Source organism: Charadrius vociferus, unplaced genomic scaffold (assembly GCF_000708025.1).
Source record: "Charadrius vociferus isolate BGI_N301 unplaced genomic scaffold, ASM70802v2 scaffold67, whole genome shotgun sequence".
Classification (NCBI taxonomy): Eukaryota; Metazoa; Chordata; class Aves; order Charadriiformes; family Charadriidae; genus Charadrius; species Charadrius vociferus.
In genome coordinates, this window is record NW_009649485.1 from 2,466,364 (window position 1) to 2,484,082 (window position 17,719).

At 38.0% G+C, this 17,719-nt stretch overlaps 2 protein-coding genes across 2 annotated transcripts; one reads left to right on the top strand and one right to left on the bottom strand.

Moving 5' to 3' along the window:
• The first annotated feature begins 251 nt into the window (after positions 1-251).
• Positions 252-4,513, top strand: MKRN2OS (MKRN2 opposite strand). The gene is made up of 3 exons (XM_009889958.1): positions 252-348; positions 1,275-1,437; positions 4,294-4,513. The coding sequence occupies exons 1-3, from the start codon at positions 252-254 to the stop codon at positions 4,511-4,513; spliced, it is 480 nt and encodes a 159-aa protein (XP_009888260.1).
• Positions 4,514-7,944: 3,431 nt separating this feature from the next.
• TSEN2 (TSEN2 tRNA splicing endonuclease subunit) lies at positions 7,945-17,148 on the bottom strand. Its single transcript, XM_009889929.1, has 11 exons — positions 16,975-17,148; positions 16,505-16,586; positions 15,736-15,772; positions 13,373-13,904; positions 13,181-13,258; positions 12,549-12,599; positions 11,772-11,910; positions 9,967-10,003; positions 9,188-9,299; positions 8,479-8,568; positions 7,945-8,004 (listed from the first exon to the last, which is right to left on the bottom strand). The coding sequence occupies exons 1-11, from the start codon at positions 17,146-17,148 to the stop codon at positions 7,945-7,947; spliced, it is 1,392 nt and encodes a 463-aa protein (XP_009888231.1).
• Positions 17,149-17,719: the final 571 nt, after the last annotated feature.

The window sequence follows — 17,719 nt, forward strand, 5'->3', positions numbered from 1 at the left end:
GAGGCCCGGGGAGAGGCGGCAGTGCCCGCCCCGCGTCCGCCTTGAGGCCCAGCAGCACCCCTCCGCCAAGGGCCTCCACCCGGCCCTGCGCCGGGGAGGCGGTAACTGACTGACCGAACCCCTGCCCGGAAATAAAAATGCCTTTTCCAGTTTTTCAGTAGTTTTGCCTCCCGCTGCACAGCTTGGGCCCGGGGGCAGCGCGGTGCCGCCTGCTCTGGGAGAGAGACTGTGGCGGTGCCTTTCTAACGGGGATGAGCCATGCTCGCGCCCATGGCCAACAGCACTGCTTTTCTTTCAGAGGATACGACGGGGAATCGGACCTTCACGTTGGAATAACCAACAGTCACGGTAAACAGTACTTTGTAGTTGCCTTACAAATCACTGCCCGTCTCCCGTACCCTGTATGTAGGCTGTACGCCCAGTTTAGGTCTGCCCCCTCCACCATCTGAATTGCGCGGCAGTTATTTCAGAGCCACCTCCACCACTGCAGCATCTGGTGCCTGTTAAAAACACAGCCTGCAACATCCAAATAGCTGATGTTTTGCTGTTGAAGAACACATACATCCTCAGCGTGCCGCAGGTACCAGAACCGGGAGCTTTGCTGTACACTGCAAGAGAGTATCACGTAAAGATCAAAAAGTCTTTGAGTAAAAGAATCTATATCGCCTTGCAGCGGTGAGCACACAAATCAAAGCGGAACACCTCTCCCCTCATGGCTGAGGAGCTGCACAGAATGGAATTGAAAGATGCCTTCTATTCCTGATGCAGGGAAATAAAAAAGCTAGGCAGCCTACTTTTAAAAAGAAGTTTCAGGAAATGTTGACTTTGAAACACAGTTCTTGCTAATTCTACAAATACCCCTAATTAAAATAAAAGTATATCCCCACATTAAAAATCATATCAGGTTCTCCTAGAGTAGGCCCACCCTGCAAAATCTCACTTGAGATGTTTATTTAACGTAAAAGTGGTCTAATTTATAGGTTTAAAAAAGAAGCCTGGTTGTCCTTAAGTTGCTTTCTTTACCAAAAACCATCTGAAGTTACACTGTAAAAATGAGAACAGGTTTTTGATAAAAGCAAGCGCCGCATTTTCTACTCCGTGGCCACAGGCAGCCACTGATGGAAAGCTGTGGGATAGCTAGTCTAAGAAAGAACAGCACTATGGAAAACTAGCAGTAGCTTTCATCGCTGAAAAAAAAAAAAAAAAAAAAAAAAAAAAGGATATGGATGTGATTCTCTAGTGCCACCTGACAATCTGTTGCTCTTTATTTTCAGGCGTGGTGTATAATTACAATGAAGAGGGCATTCACAGAGCTGACACTGGATGGGAACAGTGCATTAGTATCCCACTAGTACAGCCAGACATGTTTGGGCTTCTTCAGGAGTGGGATAAGCTCCTAGAGGAATTTTCTGTGGGAGAGGCCTGGCTTCCTCACAGGTATGTAGTTTAAAACCTGGATGCAATAGGAGTTTTGCATCTGGGATGATAAATTGGGCTATTCTGGTTTGGATCCTGTGAGGCTGGTGGTTCATTCAGAGCCTTGTTCCTTTAGAGCACACATTTCTAACAAACCAGTCCAAACAACGCTGTTGGGCTGTCTTGAAACTTAGTAGCCTTCCTAAACTGAAAAAAGAGTATTTTTAAGTCGGAAGTAACAAACTCATCTACTGGAATGTAAAAGCTCTAAAATATAGAGGTCATTTTAGGGAAGTTTTCTTCAGCAACAAAAGAATTTTGCATGAAAAAAACCACAGTTCAATGAAATATTACCTTTCTGAGTACAGAAGTAGAAAAGTCCAGGCGCAATTCTGTAATTATTTCTTCTAGGTTTCAACAGTTTTAGGTGTATTTGCATTTACGGGCTGAGAGCGCTGATGGGATTCTCGCCCAGACGGTACAACCAGATGACTTCTTTGATGTCAATGGGAAGCACAGTCAGGCTCATTTCCAGCTGGTTCGTAACATTGCTTTGGATAGTTAAATACAGAAAGACTTCCACATATTTTGAATTAAACTAGCATGTTCCAATGAGAACGTTCAGTTCTGTGTAGCTTTCCTTTAAGTTGATGCCCGATGACAGTGTTACTAGTTACACAGCCCAGCTAAAACATGCACTGCCACATCACCGAGCCTGCTGATGACAAAGCAGCCTGCTCTCCAAGAAGACACCAGGCCTTGAACTGTTCATCAGTAACCGCACATGTAACAAACAGCCTGCCTGAGCATAGTTCTGTGAAGTATTTAAGTTAATAAATGCAGACGTCATCTTATATAACAGAAAAAGAAACACACAACAAATCAAAAGCAGGTTTTAGCAATTCTGTATGTGATTGACTAAAATTTCAGAGATAGTGTATTATCTCCATAGTACCAGGAGATGAATTTGCCCTAGAATTTTTAAAAGTCTATGGAACTTGTAAAGCCAACAGGATTTGTCTCTCATACTTTTACAGTTCCCAGTGCCTTAATGTTACTACTAAAATTAACTTGATGTCAAAAAAGCATTGGTAGAAGGTGGATAAATGTGCACATCTCTTCTACAAGCTTTTCTTTGCTTTTCCTCACTCTGCTACCTCCTGACAAAGTGACCTACTTTTTCCAGAATTACATCAGTGACCACTAAATTGCAGAAAACTGAACTTTTTTTTTTTTTTTTAAAGATGTTAAATTAACTCCTCTGTTTATTTTTTCAATGGACAGGAACTGCACTAAACTAATCCTGTAACTCCTTTGGGTTCAGGCCAAGCCCAATTCTAATTTTCTTGATGACTTTTAATTTACTGGAAGGCTGGTACATAACAGCAGCAAAGAATAGCGGCCACAGCCATGACCAACAGTATCTTAAATTACTGATATTTTGCTTGTCAAGATATAAAGACATGCTTCCCAAAAAGGAGGAGCTAACTGGAAAACACAGATGGTAACGAGAAGTGTATTACAGTCTTATGCATTATAAATACGAAGATAGTCTGGAAACAAAAATGAAAAGTTACATGCTTTGCTTAATTGTGCAACTGATTCAGTAAAGCACTTGTGCACAGAGAAGTTAGCCAGACACGCTGCAGCGTTCTGCAGACTCACCCCTGAGCTGGTGAACCCAACACTTTTTCCAGTGTAATTTCCAGATGATTTGCACTGCACAGTGATGGTGGCCACTCTTGAAGTTACTCGTAATTGCTTGCTTACTAAACGGGAGCTCATAGGTCACTTCAGATACCCTTAACAAACCAGAAGAGCTTTGAAGAAAACAGCGAGCTGTGCGGAACTGGGGTGAGGGTCGCAGGGTTGCTTTTGATAGCCATAGTCCTCAGATCTTGCACAAACACCGCGTAAATTCCCAGGGCCGACAGGCAAGCGTCACAGAAGATTCCCTGTGGCAACACAGACCGTGGAGCCACTGACAGTACAAGACAAGGAATGAGTCACAGGGCTAAGAAGAACAAGGGAAAAATGACACAGGAGGAGACAATTATGGAAGAAGCTTGAGGATTAGGCAGATGGCAAACAGGAGTCTGAGCAGGTCTGCATCAAATGCAGTTGCACCAGGCCAGTGGAAAAAGCAGCACTACGTGGTGGAATGGAATAAATTACTGAAGTTGTTAGTGGCCAACACGAAACATTTGGGAGAATCTAAGAAACATTCTGAGAGTGAAAAAAAAACTGGTAATTGCCATATGCTCCTAGGTTAGGGCAGCGAGGGAAGGAAAAAAAAAAAAAAAAGAAAGAAGGCAGGTACATTTTAAATGGCTACTCCTATTCAGTTAGTATTTCTGTCCTTGCACAACTGGCACAAATTATTGCCAGTGGGATTTTGACTGGCACACTGTATAGCAACTGTATCAACGTAGTAGTGATAGAATTTACTTGATTTTAAGTAAGCTTCCAAGTTAACGCTACACTGACAGAAGTGCACATGATGGCACACAACACTACTGCTGCAGGAAGAAGTTTTCAAGATAACAAGCGTAACAATACATGGAAGAGCAAAGGTTAACAAGGTAAAAGCCAAATCAGTATAAAACATAAGAACTCATTATTGTAAAGTCTGCATCCCTCTTCTTTTTTTTTTTTTTTTTTTTTTTTTTTTTTTTTTTTTTTTATGTTCACAGTTTCTAGTATCCCTGTCTGGAAAGTACTACTTGTAATGAACAGAATATATTTAAGCACCAGTATTAAAGGAAAGTGGTATCAGTTCTTGGAGAGCATGTGCTTCCTTATTTCAATCAGTAAAATATTCCTCCATGCACAGTAATTAATGGCTTAGCACTCTTACTAATGATATGTTTTTCCTAGGTATGAAGAACACGACCACAACTGCTACACATACGCACTGGCATTCATTAACAGTGTACTGACTGCACAAGGGAAACAGCAAATGAGCAAAAGTGAATTTACAGAGAAATTTGTGATCCCACAGACAAAGAAAGCTTCCAAATACCTTACTCTGCATCAGGAGCTAACAGCTAACGATTTCTACATTGTACCCCTTCCTGACCAAGAAAAACAGTGTTGAAAATGACAAGTTGCTATATTAAAGCATCTACAACATTCAATAGGAAAAGGAAGTCTTAAGACTCCAAATCTCAGGGTTTAAGATTCATGATCTACTTAATGTATTTAAAAAAACACAGTTAACTTTACATGTTGACCTGCACATCATGGAAGGATCGGGAAACTGAACTTGTGCATTTGAATGAAATAACATACATACAATGTATGCACTACAGAAAGTTTTTATGGGAACTATTTATATGGAAAAATGTTTTCCTATTCACATTCACTGTATGCTCATTCTGCCAAGACACTTAATACCAGAAATCGTAACTGCTGTGTAATTAAGGGTTTTAACAAATGAACTGTGGTAACTTTAGCTGTAGCAAACCAAGTTTTTTTTCCTGTCACATTTGTTTGCTGATGAGTGAAAAAAGGAATTTGCTTGTATGCTGCTGAAATCCGAAGTCCATGACTTAATGCAGATTCCCTACATGCAAAGTTATTTTCCTTTACTTTAATTACTAATAAATATAACAACAAATCAGTTCAGCCTCCTTGCCAGATATATTTCTTTTCCAATTCTTCTTTACATTTTGCACATTTATTCCTCAAACCAAGACAGATGCTTAGTATTAAAAGATAATCATTTAGTGTCTGCATCTGCTCGTATCTGTAATAAGCAACAGACTCCTCAGGATTTACCTCAGAGTTAAAACCTTAGATCTCAACAAAAAGAAATTTAAGTTAAAAAAAATTAGAAGACTCTCCAACAGCACTTTTACCTGTTGTGCATTACACAGAAGTGTATGCTGAGGTCAAAATTCTGCAGTCCATAATTTTGTGCAGTTTCACTTTATTTACTTACATTCTAGTTTAAGAAAATAATTTCAGCTTTTTTTTTTTTTCCCAGCAAAGTAAGCTGGTTTTAATCTAGATGCAAGTCCTATTTTTTCAAAGATGGAGAAGTAATCATAAATGATTGGGGTTTTGTCCACATCCAGTTTATACTTTTGTGTACACAAACTGCATTAACCCTGCCCCCCAATACTCTCTAGCTGCATACATCACACACCCCACACTTCCTCCCCTCCATGTTCTTCCACTTCTTGCTGAATTCTAAGTTATAGCTCCTTTAAAAGCATATTAAAAACTCACAACACCAGGAAGACAACCAGCTTGAAACACGCAATTCGGCTGCTTTTAGAGACCTCCGATCCACCCACTCCTAGTGCAAGCTGGAATTCTGCAGCTAGGATTTGGCTTACAAAAAGAAGTTATGGTATGGTATTTCTGAGTGAATCAGAATTCATACTTCATTTAAGCACTGTATTTTAGTTAGTAAAATATAAATAGCAAGTATCAGTGCTATGGTACAACTATCTAATGTAAGTTATTTGATATAACACTACTGAAACATGAAGTACAGTCATCTGCAGCTAGAAATGAAACACCTTTCCATGTACAGTGAACACACACATACCTGTTCAGCTTGAAAATGCTGTTATGCAATTAACATTTTAATTTTGCATCTTTCCAGTAGAAGTCTTATTAAATCAAAACAAAGACTAGAAGATCTTCCACTTCGAGTTGTATGTAGTTTCCTGCATTCATGACATGGCTTTACAATCTAAAGTGCCTAAGTAAACAAGAATGTGGGTTTGTGTTTAGTGGGAACAGTCCGAGTTGACAGAATTTTTATGAGCCCTGGAAAATTCCCTATGACCAGGAGGCAAAAGCCCTTTTATGGTGAATGAAAACAGCAGAAAGAAAATCCAAACAGCGTCACTGTCACCAGTTATAATGTATCCTTACTGTTGCAGCAAATGTGTTCTTTCACAACAAAGGGGAAAAAAAAAAATGCATCTAAAAAAAATCTAAACAGCGTGGTGAAGCAAGGAAGCTTATCGCTCAAAGACTAAGATGGAATTCAAATGCCTGAATCTAAAGCAGCAATACTTAAAATGCAGCGTAGCTGATACTCAAACCTCCTGGCTCAACTTGAAAGACAGCTGAATACCTGCTGGGTTTGTTTGTTTGTTTGTTTTCCAAACAGTTCTTCGCAATAGCAAACATGATATTTAGGAACCTGCCATCTACATGATTAAATCTTACAAAGAAGTTAGAAAATAGCAGGCACCTAGTGTAGCAAGGCAGAACTGCTCGGCACTGTCTTATGCCTCACTCTATACAAAATGCAGCCGTGTCTCCCAGTCTGTTGTACAACAGAAGATAGGCCAGGGGAAAGAAAGCTACCAGTGCACTATGAAAAAAAGAAAGTATAGACTCTTGTAGTTGCTGAATAAGAGAGAAAAATGCAGTGATGAAACTGAGACTTAGACTTGCCAAGCTACAGACTGACTTCCTTTCACTAGCTCAGCAAATCTTCATTATTTTCTACACGGTATAACCCATCTTCAACAAAAGTAAAGCACTTCAACTTGTGGTGAGGGCATCTTGCTGTGAAAATCCCAAGTGAAGTATATCTTACTGAAATGGAGAAAGGTACTCCAGCATTCCCTGCTGCTGAACACCTAACATTGCGGTTAGGTGCTTCGATCCTAGAATTACTTAAAATCCTTGCACATTCTGGGAAGAGTTCCTCAATCCTGAGCAGTGCTTGTGAAAATAAGTACTTATAGTTCGGACCACTAAATCCCAGGGTCTAGGTGCCTAACAGCAACCTGTTGCAATGCTCAATATTGCAACAAGATCTCTCCCCAAATCTAAGTTTGTGCAACTTCATCAAGGCTATGAAGTCAGGTTTTAGTTGAAGAAGAAACGGTACCATACGTATCCCAAAAGGTTATTTGACTCACTGTAATTACTGCTGGTTTTTAATGAGCTTTAACTAGTTAAAAACCAGCATTAAACTTGAGGACTATCAAGGTTTAAGTCCTCATTTCTGAAGAAACGTAGGACCCTGCACTGAGCTACAAAATGAAGTTAGCCTTACAATTCCCAAGTTCAACTCTGAAGAATTTGTGAGGTATTCCCAGAAAACTGTTTGATTTCCCATTGCTTCGGCTTTCAAGCACACATTCCAGTTTTGGACTTCAGTGGCTCTGCAGGCTGTAGTGCCTATTCAGCACTAATGCCTGGATCTGTCAGAATATTAAAAATACCATTACTAATGAATACAGTCCAGCCACCATTCAAAGATACATGTTTGTAAGTTTTAAGAAAACAAACAATTATTTTGAGTTGGGACACAGCTTTAATTTTTCCCTCTTCATATGCATTACTGTAGTTCAGTTGTGTTTTTCAATACAAAATTCTCTCCAGTAAACAGGATGTACCTCATTTTAAATAGCATTTATACATACCAACTGAATATGTTGAGACTGTTGAAATGTTGACTGTTGAAATAGCAATGGTTCATCATGAGAAGATCAGGTAAAAAACAACAAGACACGATTTTAAAAAAAAAAAAAGTTTTTCCTATATAGTCAGTTAGAGTTCATCTTGCTCACTGCGCTCACGGGAAGAAACCCAACGACTTACAATCAGTTCCTGAAATAAATACCAGCAATTATTATGAGGGAAGGCGGAGGGGGAGGTACAGATCATCAGTGAGGGATGGGGATTAAGCCTTTAGCAAATTGACATATATTATATGACCATTGATAAATTTTAGTAGATGACTACATTTGTTCGTGAAGTGTGCTGGTCTCTCACACATTTTTCTCCCTTCATTTTTAAACATACATTAACCTTACAGTCTCCATAGTTATCCCTGTTTCCCCACGCAAATGCTTACATTCACAGTAGCAGCAACATTAAAATTTAGATTAGAAGATCTTAAGTCTTTAAAGAGCTTGCAATACACTTCTCATGCCTTGGGGCACAAAGGAATCTAGTTATTTTATTGCAGCTATGTGTATGAAACCCAAAGCATGCTAAACAGCAAGCAGCAGTTCAAGGGGGCTCTTACAGATAGCTGTCCAGCTGCCTCAAGACAAAGCTACAAGAGAAGTAATTACTCACCTGAACCTTAATTTTTTTCATACATTCTGGTGTCGACATTTCTTTTTCAGTCATGTCAGACGGTCTAATCAAATAGCATAACATAAGTTCCTGTTGGTAAACAGAAAACATGAATACACGACTTGGAACTGAGTTCTTTCTATACCAAGTTTTAGATTAATTAGAAATGCAGATACCAAGTTTCCTTCAAGATGACTTCTGCATAACAAGTTGGGGAGGGCTGCCTAATATGCGTATCTCATTTTCCTTATCAAAGCATAATACTGCTCTAAGATAAACTAGAACTGTAACACAACAGCTGAGCAGCATGGCTGTGAGTATGGAAGCACTGTGTGTGAGGCTCTATCACAGAGAAAATCTTTTGGAAGCTTTCAGTTTCACTGTTCAAAAGAAAATCCTGGTAGATGGAGAGAGCTTTAAAAACAGAAGTGGCAAGCAGGAAAGAAGAGTCCCTCATGTCTGTCTTCTGTTCCTCACACAACTTTTTAACACTTCTATACAGTAAAGAGAACTTTAACGAGCTTCTTCCAGAATTCATCTGGATATTGACAAAGGAAACTCGTTTGCCTACTGGCAACTCAACGTGTTCTTCAGCAGACTAGAAACAGAAGGATTGTCTTTCCACCCTCACTCCAACTTCCTGTTCTTTGGAACTAAACTGTACATTTATCATTTTAAAGCTATTTTAAAACTAGCATCTTACACTTACCTTAGAAGCATTAACAGTTGTTCTGTTCAACCCAGATAACGACTTCCAGCTGAGTGGTCTGCGAAGAGAACCTTCAAAATTATCATCAACTAATTCAGCAATGACAGAGTAACTGGAAAACAAACCAGATAGGACAATTCAGAGAAATAAAATTAACATTTTAGGAAGATTGTGAAACTTGAGAATTAGAGCTTAAAAATTGATATTAAACAATATGCCAGCATGCAGTAAGCAAGTTGTGAAACTTAAGTCTCTTTCTACTAGGAAAAGAGGAGAAAAGATGAAGTTGTGAATATGCTTACTGGCACTTTCCTTCCCCACCCTTCTGCTGATGTTTGTAGCATTCTCTTATGAATGCCAATCTGATATTTATCATCAATTTATTACCCAGGAGTTCAACCTAACTAGCTAACAGATAAAGACAATTATCATCCCTTACAAGAATTTTCTCCCAAATTATTTAAATTATCCGTACCATATATTTTTAAAAGTCACTATTACTAAATAAAATTACTTTCCTGAGTATATTCATCATATGAGTGCTAAATATGCTCACTGCAGCTTTTAATTTTTCATATCTTACTACTGTTATATGAATTCGATGAAATTGTGTTATTTAGTACCTCTGCTAACAGGCCTTTTGCATTCCCAGTATGAAGGCATCTGGCAAAATGTTTTGAGTGAAGAATATGTGCTTAACCAGGGAAAATACTAAATTTTTGTGAGAGAAATTTACTAATTTGAAAAGAAGAAATTAGACAGAAATATAAGCTTCAAACCTTGCATGATAGAAGGGGGGGCCTTTTCGATACAGCACTGAAATGAAAGAGAAACACCTTAATTAGATAATCACAGAGTTTCCGTCTGAGTTTAATACCTGGGTCCATAAATACTTTCAAATGTTTTGTAAGGTTTAATTACACAAGACGAAACTTCAACAATTTGGAATTGTGCTCAAAATTAAGTTGTCCCAACAAGTGGACAGAGAGAGAAAAGACAAAAACCCCATTGCAGCAGCAGGGTGACTGAGGGCAGGGGAATAGCCGGTAAAAGATAAAGTAGAAGAGCCAAAGGACAGTTAGCAATTGCCATGGGAAAAAGTTTAGGATGGAATTTCTCTGCAATAGACTCATGCTTTTAACACTGTATTTGCAACAGAAGTTGAGCCACGAGTACAAGTAAAAGATCACAATAAGCCATTGAGTTTCTGTTCCAAGCAAGCAAACATTTTCCACAAGTTGTAGGAGAGGCACAGGGCACAAGTTCTTCCATACTGCCCACCAGACCCACTAAAAGTTCTGGTGCACAAGAAAACACAAGAATCATTGCAGCTGGCCCGTTCTAACTGAGCTAAAGAGTTACATTTCCTCTCTCCCCTTTGTCATGAGCTTGTAAGAGGGGACTGCCTTTAACTAGCGCAGGTTTTCTTATACAGCTGGCTAGTATAGGCCCTGTCAGGAAAAGGACGAGCAGCACTTCATTCCAGTGACAACCATGATTTGCAAATTATCCATTATAAGCAATTGCAGTAATATATCAATTCTAAGAAGGTGCTGTCAAAGAACAAGAAGCTAGAGGAGCTCAGGAGCAAGAAGCCTGCTAGCCTAAACTAATCCACTTCTGGCACAAATCCAAAGTTAGTGATACACTAAACAACAAATTCAGGCCAGAACACAGATGAATGGTTAACAAACTAGTATCAATTTCCCATACACATCAAGTAATAAATCGCAAAACCTCATCTACAACCCAGAGTACTAAGAACAGTGATGCTGAATTCAGCCAAACCTACACACTGACCTAAAGGACTAGCTCAGCACAACCTTGGCATACTCAAATACACAAACCCCAGAATTTTAAAACTGCTTCAGCAGTATTAAAACACCTGCTGGTTTGCATGCACACATTAAAAAAAATATCTCCCTTTGCATACATTTTCCTGTAACAACAGGCATTACTGTACTGCTTATGTTGACATGAGCTGAACGTAGTTCTTGAATTACTAAGCAAGGGATTATAGACACTACTAATTACTTCTGTAAGATTAAAAACCCTACCATTAACAAACAAGGAAGTCCCTTCCCCCTCCTTCCCTCCTAAAAAAAAACCATATAGGGATACAGTCTTAGCAGTAAGTTCAGCAGAAGTCCAGCTTCCATTAAATGGGATGAATGCATAGACTGATGTAAATAGGGATCTAGATGCAAACCTGCTATTCCAGAGACTGACATGTTAATACTGCAAAAGAGGTGTTTAGAGAGGGGAGAGAAACTTGGAAGGGAATTTCAGTGCCATCCGGCATTAATTATTAACCCCAAGAAGAAAAACAACAGGCCTTTCAAGCTATCTCCTCAGCTACTGCATTTGTGATGTTATACTCCACTCACCCTAACTTTATCACTAACCCACAGTGTAGCTAAAAATATCTTTTGCCAACTGCAAGTAGCAAAGCCTGCTCCAGTCATGCAGCTCCTCATCACTGAATTCATCTTTGGCACTGGAGTCTTGCACTGCCTGGAAAGAAGTCAGTTGCAAATGATTCCTTTTTTTTTTTTTTTTTTTTTTTTTTAAAGAAGCTACTCACAGAGATCAGTTCCATACTTCAGTCCGACTTTAGGGACCCACCCCTTACTGCGAAAGTAGTGATACGCCATGTAAGTAGTTTTAAAATTGGGCTTCACTTCGCTGAAAATTTCCCATAGCTTCAAAATAGTTAGGGGCTCCTAAAAATCACAACCAAAGGCATTAACATGACGATATTGATATTACAGCAGATATATCAAATATCACAGTCTACTGCGAAGAGCATGGACTTTGGGCAATAAAACACGGAATCCCTAAATATAAAACAGAAGCCTGTTACTCCATTTAGTGGTTTGTTTTTTTTAGCATTTCACAATCAGTCCTATAATGTCATTGCTTAAAGGAAAATCTGATGAATTTTAAACTAGAAGCATAGGTTTCAATTATTTTGTCATTATATTAACAGTAGCTTGATATAATTATAGATTAATGCTTAAAACTTCAAGGAATCTTTCTGTTTCAAGAAAGGGAGAATATTCACCAGATTATGTCTCCCATGCTTGCTTTCCCCATATTTCTACCCTAGTTACAACAAAAACCCTTTCACTACAGAAATACTGTGCATAGTTGTATTTGCCATTGTAAATAAAACTTTCAGACCACTATTTCATAAACAAAAACATCATTACTTTTAAGAAATACTTCCTAATTATTCTGTTTGGTGTTTCCTCCTTCAGAATTAATATCAAAATACTGCCATAGTAGGTAAAAATCTGAGACCAAAACATGTCCAAACTAATGGTAGCCCCAGTCATCTAAAATCAATCCAATCTCTTACCTCACCATAATAAATACTTAAACATCCCAGAGCATACACCAAGAAAAAAGCCTGAAAAAATAAACAGAATAAGTTTAACTGATAGCTAGACTCTTCCTACAGTTTACATTCCATGCAAGAACAAAGGCTCAAATTAATTTTATACAAGAATCCTAATGTCATAAAGACAAACAAGTTGCCGAAGTTTCCTTTTGAGAATTGTCTTCATGACCTTTACATTTCAACAGACACAGCACTACAAAAAAAAAAAAAAATCTATGCATGTGCTGTAGAATCCTGAAAGCACTGTTAAAACTAACACGTGAATATATTTAGAAGCAACACAATTGAAGCAGGATTTATATAAATGTTATATTCCTTGTATTTCTATACTTAAGTCCTATCACTGGTCTCTTTGTCCATGGGATTACTTATCTAAAGAGAATGGGACTGGACCCTACATTTGTTTTTTTTAAACTGTATCATGTAATTATTGCAGGTTATTAAAAATAAGTTTAATGACTAAGATAATCCAACTATTTAGGAGACACGGGAGAACCCTGTATTTCAGAAACAGGTATTAAATTATGTTGTAACATAGATTAATGTTTACTTTTCAGATTAAAACAACTTGTACTGTGCTTGAAACATACCTCTTCCAAGCTGAGTTGTAAATATTCAAAAATCTTAAATGGATTCCTTCTGCATACTAGTTTTTCTTTCTTGACAAGCTACAAGAAAAATTTACTATGTTACTAAAACTTTAAACTGGAAAAAATACTGAATCGGAAAATAGCACTGATGATACAATTTTTCTAAAATATTAGGATACTCTTTATCCTTACATTTTCTGGCAGATGAGCAGAATCATCTTCAGGATGTAAGTGACCTTCTTCTTCCTCTTGCACCAATACATATTCTGGAGCACACTCTTTTGACTTGATCATCTCACAAGATCTTTGCTCAGCACTCTCCTTTGCCTTGCAGCCACAATGCACAAGAAAACCATGCTTCTGGCTACACACTTCAGCTCTCTCTTTCAAGTCACCTTGTTCCTGTTCTTTAGAGCCACATATGGCCGCAGGATCAAACGATGGATCTCCTTCCAAACAGGGTTTCTTGTAGCCTTCATTCTGATTCTCAGGACTTAGGGCTACTGCATTTCCAGTGTCTGTAGAAGATTGTCTGGAAAGTTCTGCATTTTCTGTATTTGGACCCATTCTGTTGCAACTACTACTGGTTTGTTCAGCTCCATCCTCTTCCAAAAACGGCAGCTCAAGAGGTTTAGTATAATTTTCAAGAATTTTGGTAACAGAGCTGTCATCAAATCCTTGCTCTTGCAAAATACTTTTAGCCCACTGCACATGACACTGGTACCTAGTAAACAAGTAAAATAAATGAGAAGTTCTAGGGCATTACATCCTTTAATTAACATCTTTAAAAAAAAAAAAAAAAAAAAAAAGAAGATTCAGCACAGTTCTCAAAACAAATCTGAACAGCGCCCCCCCCCCCCCAGTAACTGCTATGCAACATACACCATCCACAATGTAATAGGCCTCCAGTCGACAGGAAGGTGCAGACGACATTACTGAACATCAAGATTCTGCTACCTTCTTTGGCTTTGTTTTGCCTTTTATATTTCTGCAGCAAACAACACCATTACCGAACATTGCACAAGAACCGTGCATTGAGGACTACTGCTATACAGTTTCAATAAGCAAGAACTTCACCAGGCAAAAAATTGCTTCCCCCACTGAAGCTTTAAGCCTGAATTCCCTGCAAAAACATCTTGGTATCAGAGCTTGCATGATTAAAATACCCAACAAGACTTTGCATACAGAGCTCTCACACGCTTCACCTATTATACAGCTAAGTACTGAGAACAGTATCTTCAAAACTCAGTTTTAACTGCCTTTGAAACAGCAAAGGCATAGCAAAAACACCAGCATGAAAATACCTTCAGTTTTAACCAAAACCCTCACATCCCTGAGAAATAACAACAATCCTATCAGCAAGATACTAGCTGAAAGCTGTAAATATTTCTAATATTTTTCAATTATTACGGAATTTTCAGTGCCCCTTCAATTCTTTCTCCTTGGAAGGTAACATTAATATCCAGTTGAAGACATTAATCTGCATTCTGTGAAAGCTGAGTGCAGCTTTCTTAATTGAAACCTGGACAACTCTAGAATAATATTCTTTATTTCCCCAAGAAAATCCTAACACAGCAATTACAGACCAAGTAATGAAGAAATAAAAAGACAATTAATGCAAATTTCACACATCAACACAAAATATAAGTCCCTCTGAAGTCTCATAAGAAAGCTATACAATTCACTGCTGTACTTTTTGTTACAAAAAATACTCCTCTTTGTTCTGTGATTTAATTACTGTAAAATTCACACTTACAGATCTCTACTGAGACAGATCATGATGCATTTTCTGCGCCAATGTAATTACACTTTCATTGATGCTCAGCTGTATTTGCTGGCACATAAAGCAGTCACAAAGTACACAAATAAGAATGACAAGTGTTTCTGCTAGCAGTAACTGTAGTAGCAGCAGTCATAAGATTGCGACTGTCTTACCTATAGTTGAGGACTGATGGAGCGTAAATTTAAATAAGTAAATTTTTTAGCCTTATAAGATTAAAGCAAACAGAGTAATTAACGTGCACACTCTTCCAGTTAGTTCATACACTATTTAAGTGGAACAAAATAACACACTCTTTTGCTAAAGGTACAAACTAGTAATGTTATTAGGGACTAGAAGAAAAAAAGTAAAACATTTATATATTATACCAGTTGAAGAGCTGCTTCAGCCCACTTTATAATAATTCAATAAGGAAATGGGAGAGTTATTTTAAATAGCCTGCCCCAGAAACTTCTCTTTCTCCTCCTCAGCTGAGAAACAAGTTTATTATGCTTAATATTATGATGAATTAATTACCCATACTACTATGCATGCACTCAATCTTGGCTTCTATTCAGCAATTAATACCTGCAAGCTTACATGAAAAACCAAGCTGAATATCACCTACTCTATTTCTAGTTTTTCTAATGTGATTTATAAATTAAATACAAAGAAAAGAAATAGAAGCAAGTCATCAGCATTTATACAGCCAACAATATAAAAACCAGTAAGATAAAATATAAAACAGAATAATCTGTTTCATTAAAAAAACAATAATTTATTGAAATTAACTTACTTTTTGAATGCAATTATAGGCATGTTTATGTTAGCACCTGTATAAAGAAAAATCATGCATTGTTTCATCAATTTAAAAATGTTTTCATGTGATTTTGATCACTGAGGTAATCTCCAGCCCAGTAATTACCCCCATCTTCAATACTCTATGCCATTTTGGTCCCACTTGTATTTAAGACACAGCAGAACAGAAAAGATACAGAAGTAACAGCCTGCACAAGAGAAACAACTGAATACAAATATTTTTCTCCAGACCATAGAAAGACCATTATGAAGGGATATGATAAAATCCAGTGATGTCTATTGAGACTTAAATGTCATGGTAAAGATGAATAAAGAATGACAGTCTTTCTACAAACAACCAAGAGCAGATCAGATGTAACTGGCTGTAAGCAGATTAAAAATTTCACATGCCCTTGCCTCACGATTTCTTAGACACTAAAATCTACAGATTAATATCAAGAAAAAACGGACAGTTATATGAAGAAAAGTCCAAGGATGATATCTGTACTTACAGACTTCCTAAGCAAGACATCAGTCAAGGCTAGGAGAATGCACTATGGAGCTATCGACACATTTCCTGTTTTTGTATGCTTCCCAGGCATCTTATACTGGCTATCACCAGGTATGGGGGGAGAGAGATCCTTGATCTGACCCAGTACAGAGATTATTTTTCTGTGTGTAATTTATAAACATGTATCTTCAATGAGTGAAGAAAGGTGAAAAGTACTATTAGAATAGTGATGCAAGTACAAACGGGCACAATTTACCTTGCCACTTAGTAACCAGTAAAGGATCTGAAATGCTGTACACTGGTCGACTTCTTGAAAGGATGCCTTTTCCAAAATAGCCCTTCAAAGAAAAGGAAAAGTCTTTATTATATCATCAGACAAAAATTAACTTCTTTCCAACTATAAAACATTTACTGCCAAGATCAGATGAAAAAAAACCACCCTGAAATTCTGCAGCATTTAAGCTTTGCCTAAAGCTTGTTGCTTAGCTTCTGATAACTGGTTCAATATTAAACATCAGCACTCAAAAGATTTAACCAGTGGAGCGTGTTGTATCTTTTTCCTCAATTCTAAATACTTGTCAGTCAACACCTCCAAGCAGACTTTTGAAAGCAGACACGGAAGAAAACACCTGTATACTAATGCTGTGACAATACATAATAGAAAACAAAGAGAAAGTTTACCTATGTTTAAAACACTAAAAATAGTGTGTAAGCAGGGTACAGCACCTTGTTATAAAGCTGTTCAATATCTTCAGGGTTCCTCACAATAACATTGTTGTTAATGATTTCAGCCTGGCATATTCTGAAATCCTTTCCACCTACATCCACAGGAAAGGGAGATTCATAGGACTCAAAAACTCTTCTTTTCCTTCTTGGGGGATGAAAAACTGCTTCTGCCATTTTCTGATATTAATGTTTCGTCCTAAAAAGTGGAAACAAAACATTTAATGTTCAGGAGTTAAAGTTCATCCATTTTTACATGTTACAGCAATACTGCCCTCCCAACAGCAATTTAGCAATAAATCCTACAGCACAACACAAGTTTAATTCTGCAACTATTATGCCAGACAAACATAAGCAGCAATTTGCTGGTGTTATCTGTTAATTTTTTTTCTCTTAGGCATTGCAGTATCCCCTGAATACCAGGTAGGGATAGTGCTTAGCTGAGTTTATAAGTTTCAAGATGACAGGCGAACAAATAAACTGCTGAAAACTTCTCAAGAATAAAACAGATGAGTTAGCAGCACAGCAGCAACCACAGCACACAAGTGCCTAAATATAAACTGTTTTGAATAATTACGGGAATAAGTTTTGAACAAAGAGCAGTAGCTTGGCACGTCTGTCGTCTTTGAACAGCGCACCCCTTTCACAGGGAGATGGGACAGACCCCTTAGGCTCTCTGGAAGCTGAGGGGACAGGTAACCTTCACCCGCAGACAGAACCACCACAGCGCGGGGGGGGGGAGAGATCG

Coding starts and splice junctions, on each gene's coding strand:
- MKRN2OS (XM_009889958.1), top strand. CDS start 252: ATGAGCCATGCTCGCGCCCATGGCCAACAGCACTGCTTTTCTTTCAGA. Junction 349..1,274: donor TGGAATAACCAACAGTCACG/GTAAACAGTACT, acceptor CTTTATTTTCAG/GCGTGGTGTATAATTACAAT. Junction 1,438..4,293: donor GAGGCCTGGCTTCCTCACAG/GTATGTAGTTTA, acceptor TGTTTTTCCTAG/GTATGAAGAACACGACCACA.
- TSEN2 (XM_009889929.1), bottom strand. CDS start 17,148: ATGGCAGAAGCAGTTTTTCATCCCCCAAGAAGGAAAAGAAGAGTTTTT. Junction 15,773..16,504: donor ACTGGTTACTAAGTGGCAAG/GTAAATTGTGCC, acceptor TTCTTTATACAG/GTGCTAACATAAACATGCCT. Junction 13,905..15,735: donor CCTATAATTGCATTCAAAAA/GTAAGTTAATTT, acceptor CTTGTTTACTAG/GTACCAGTGTCATGTGCAGT.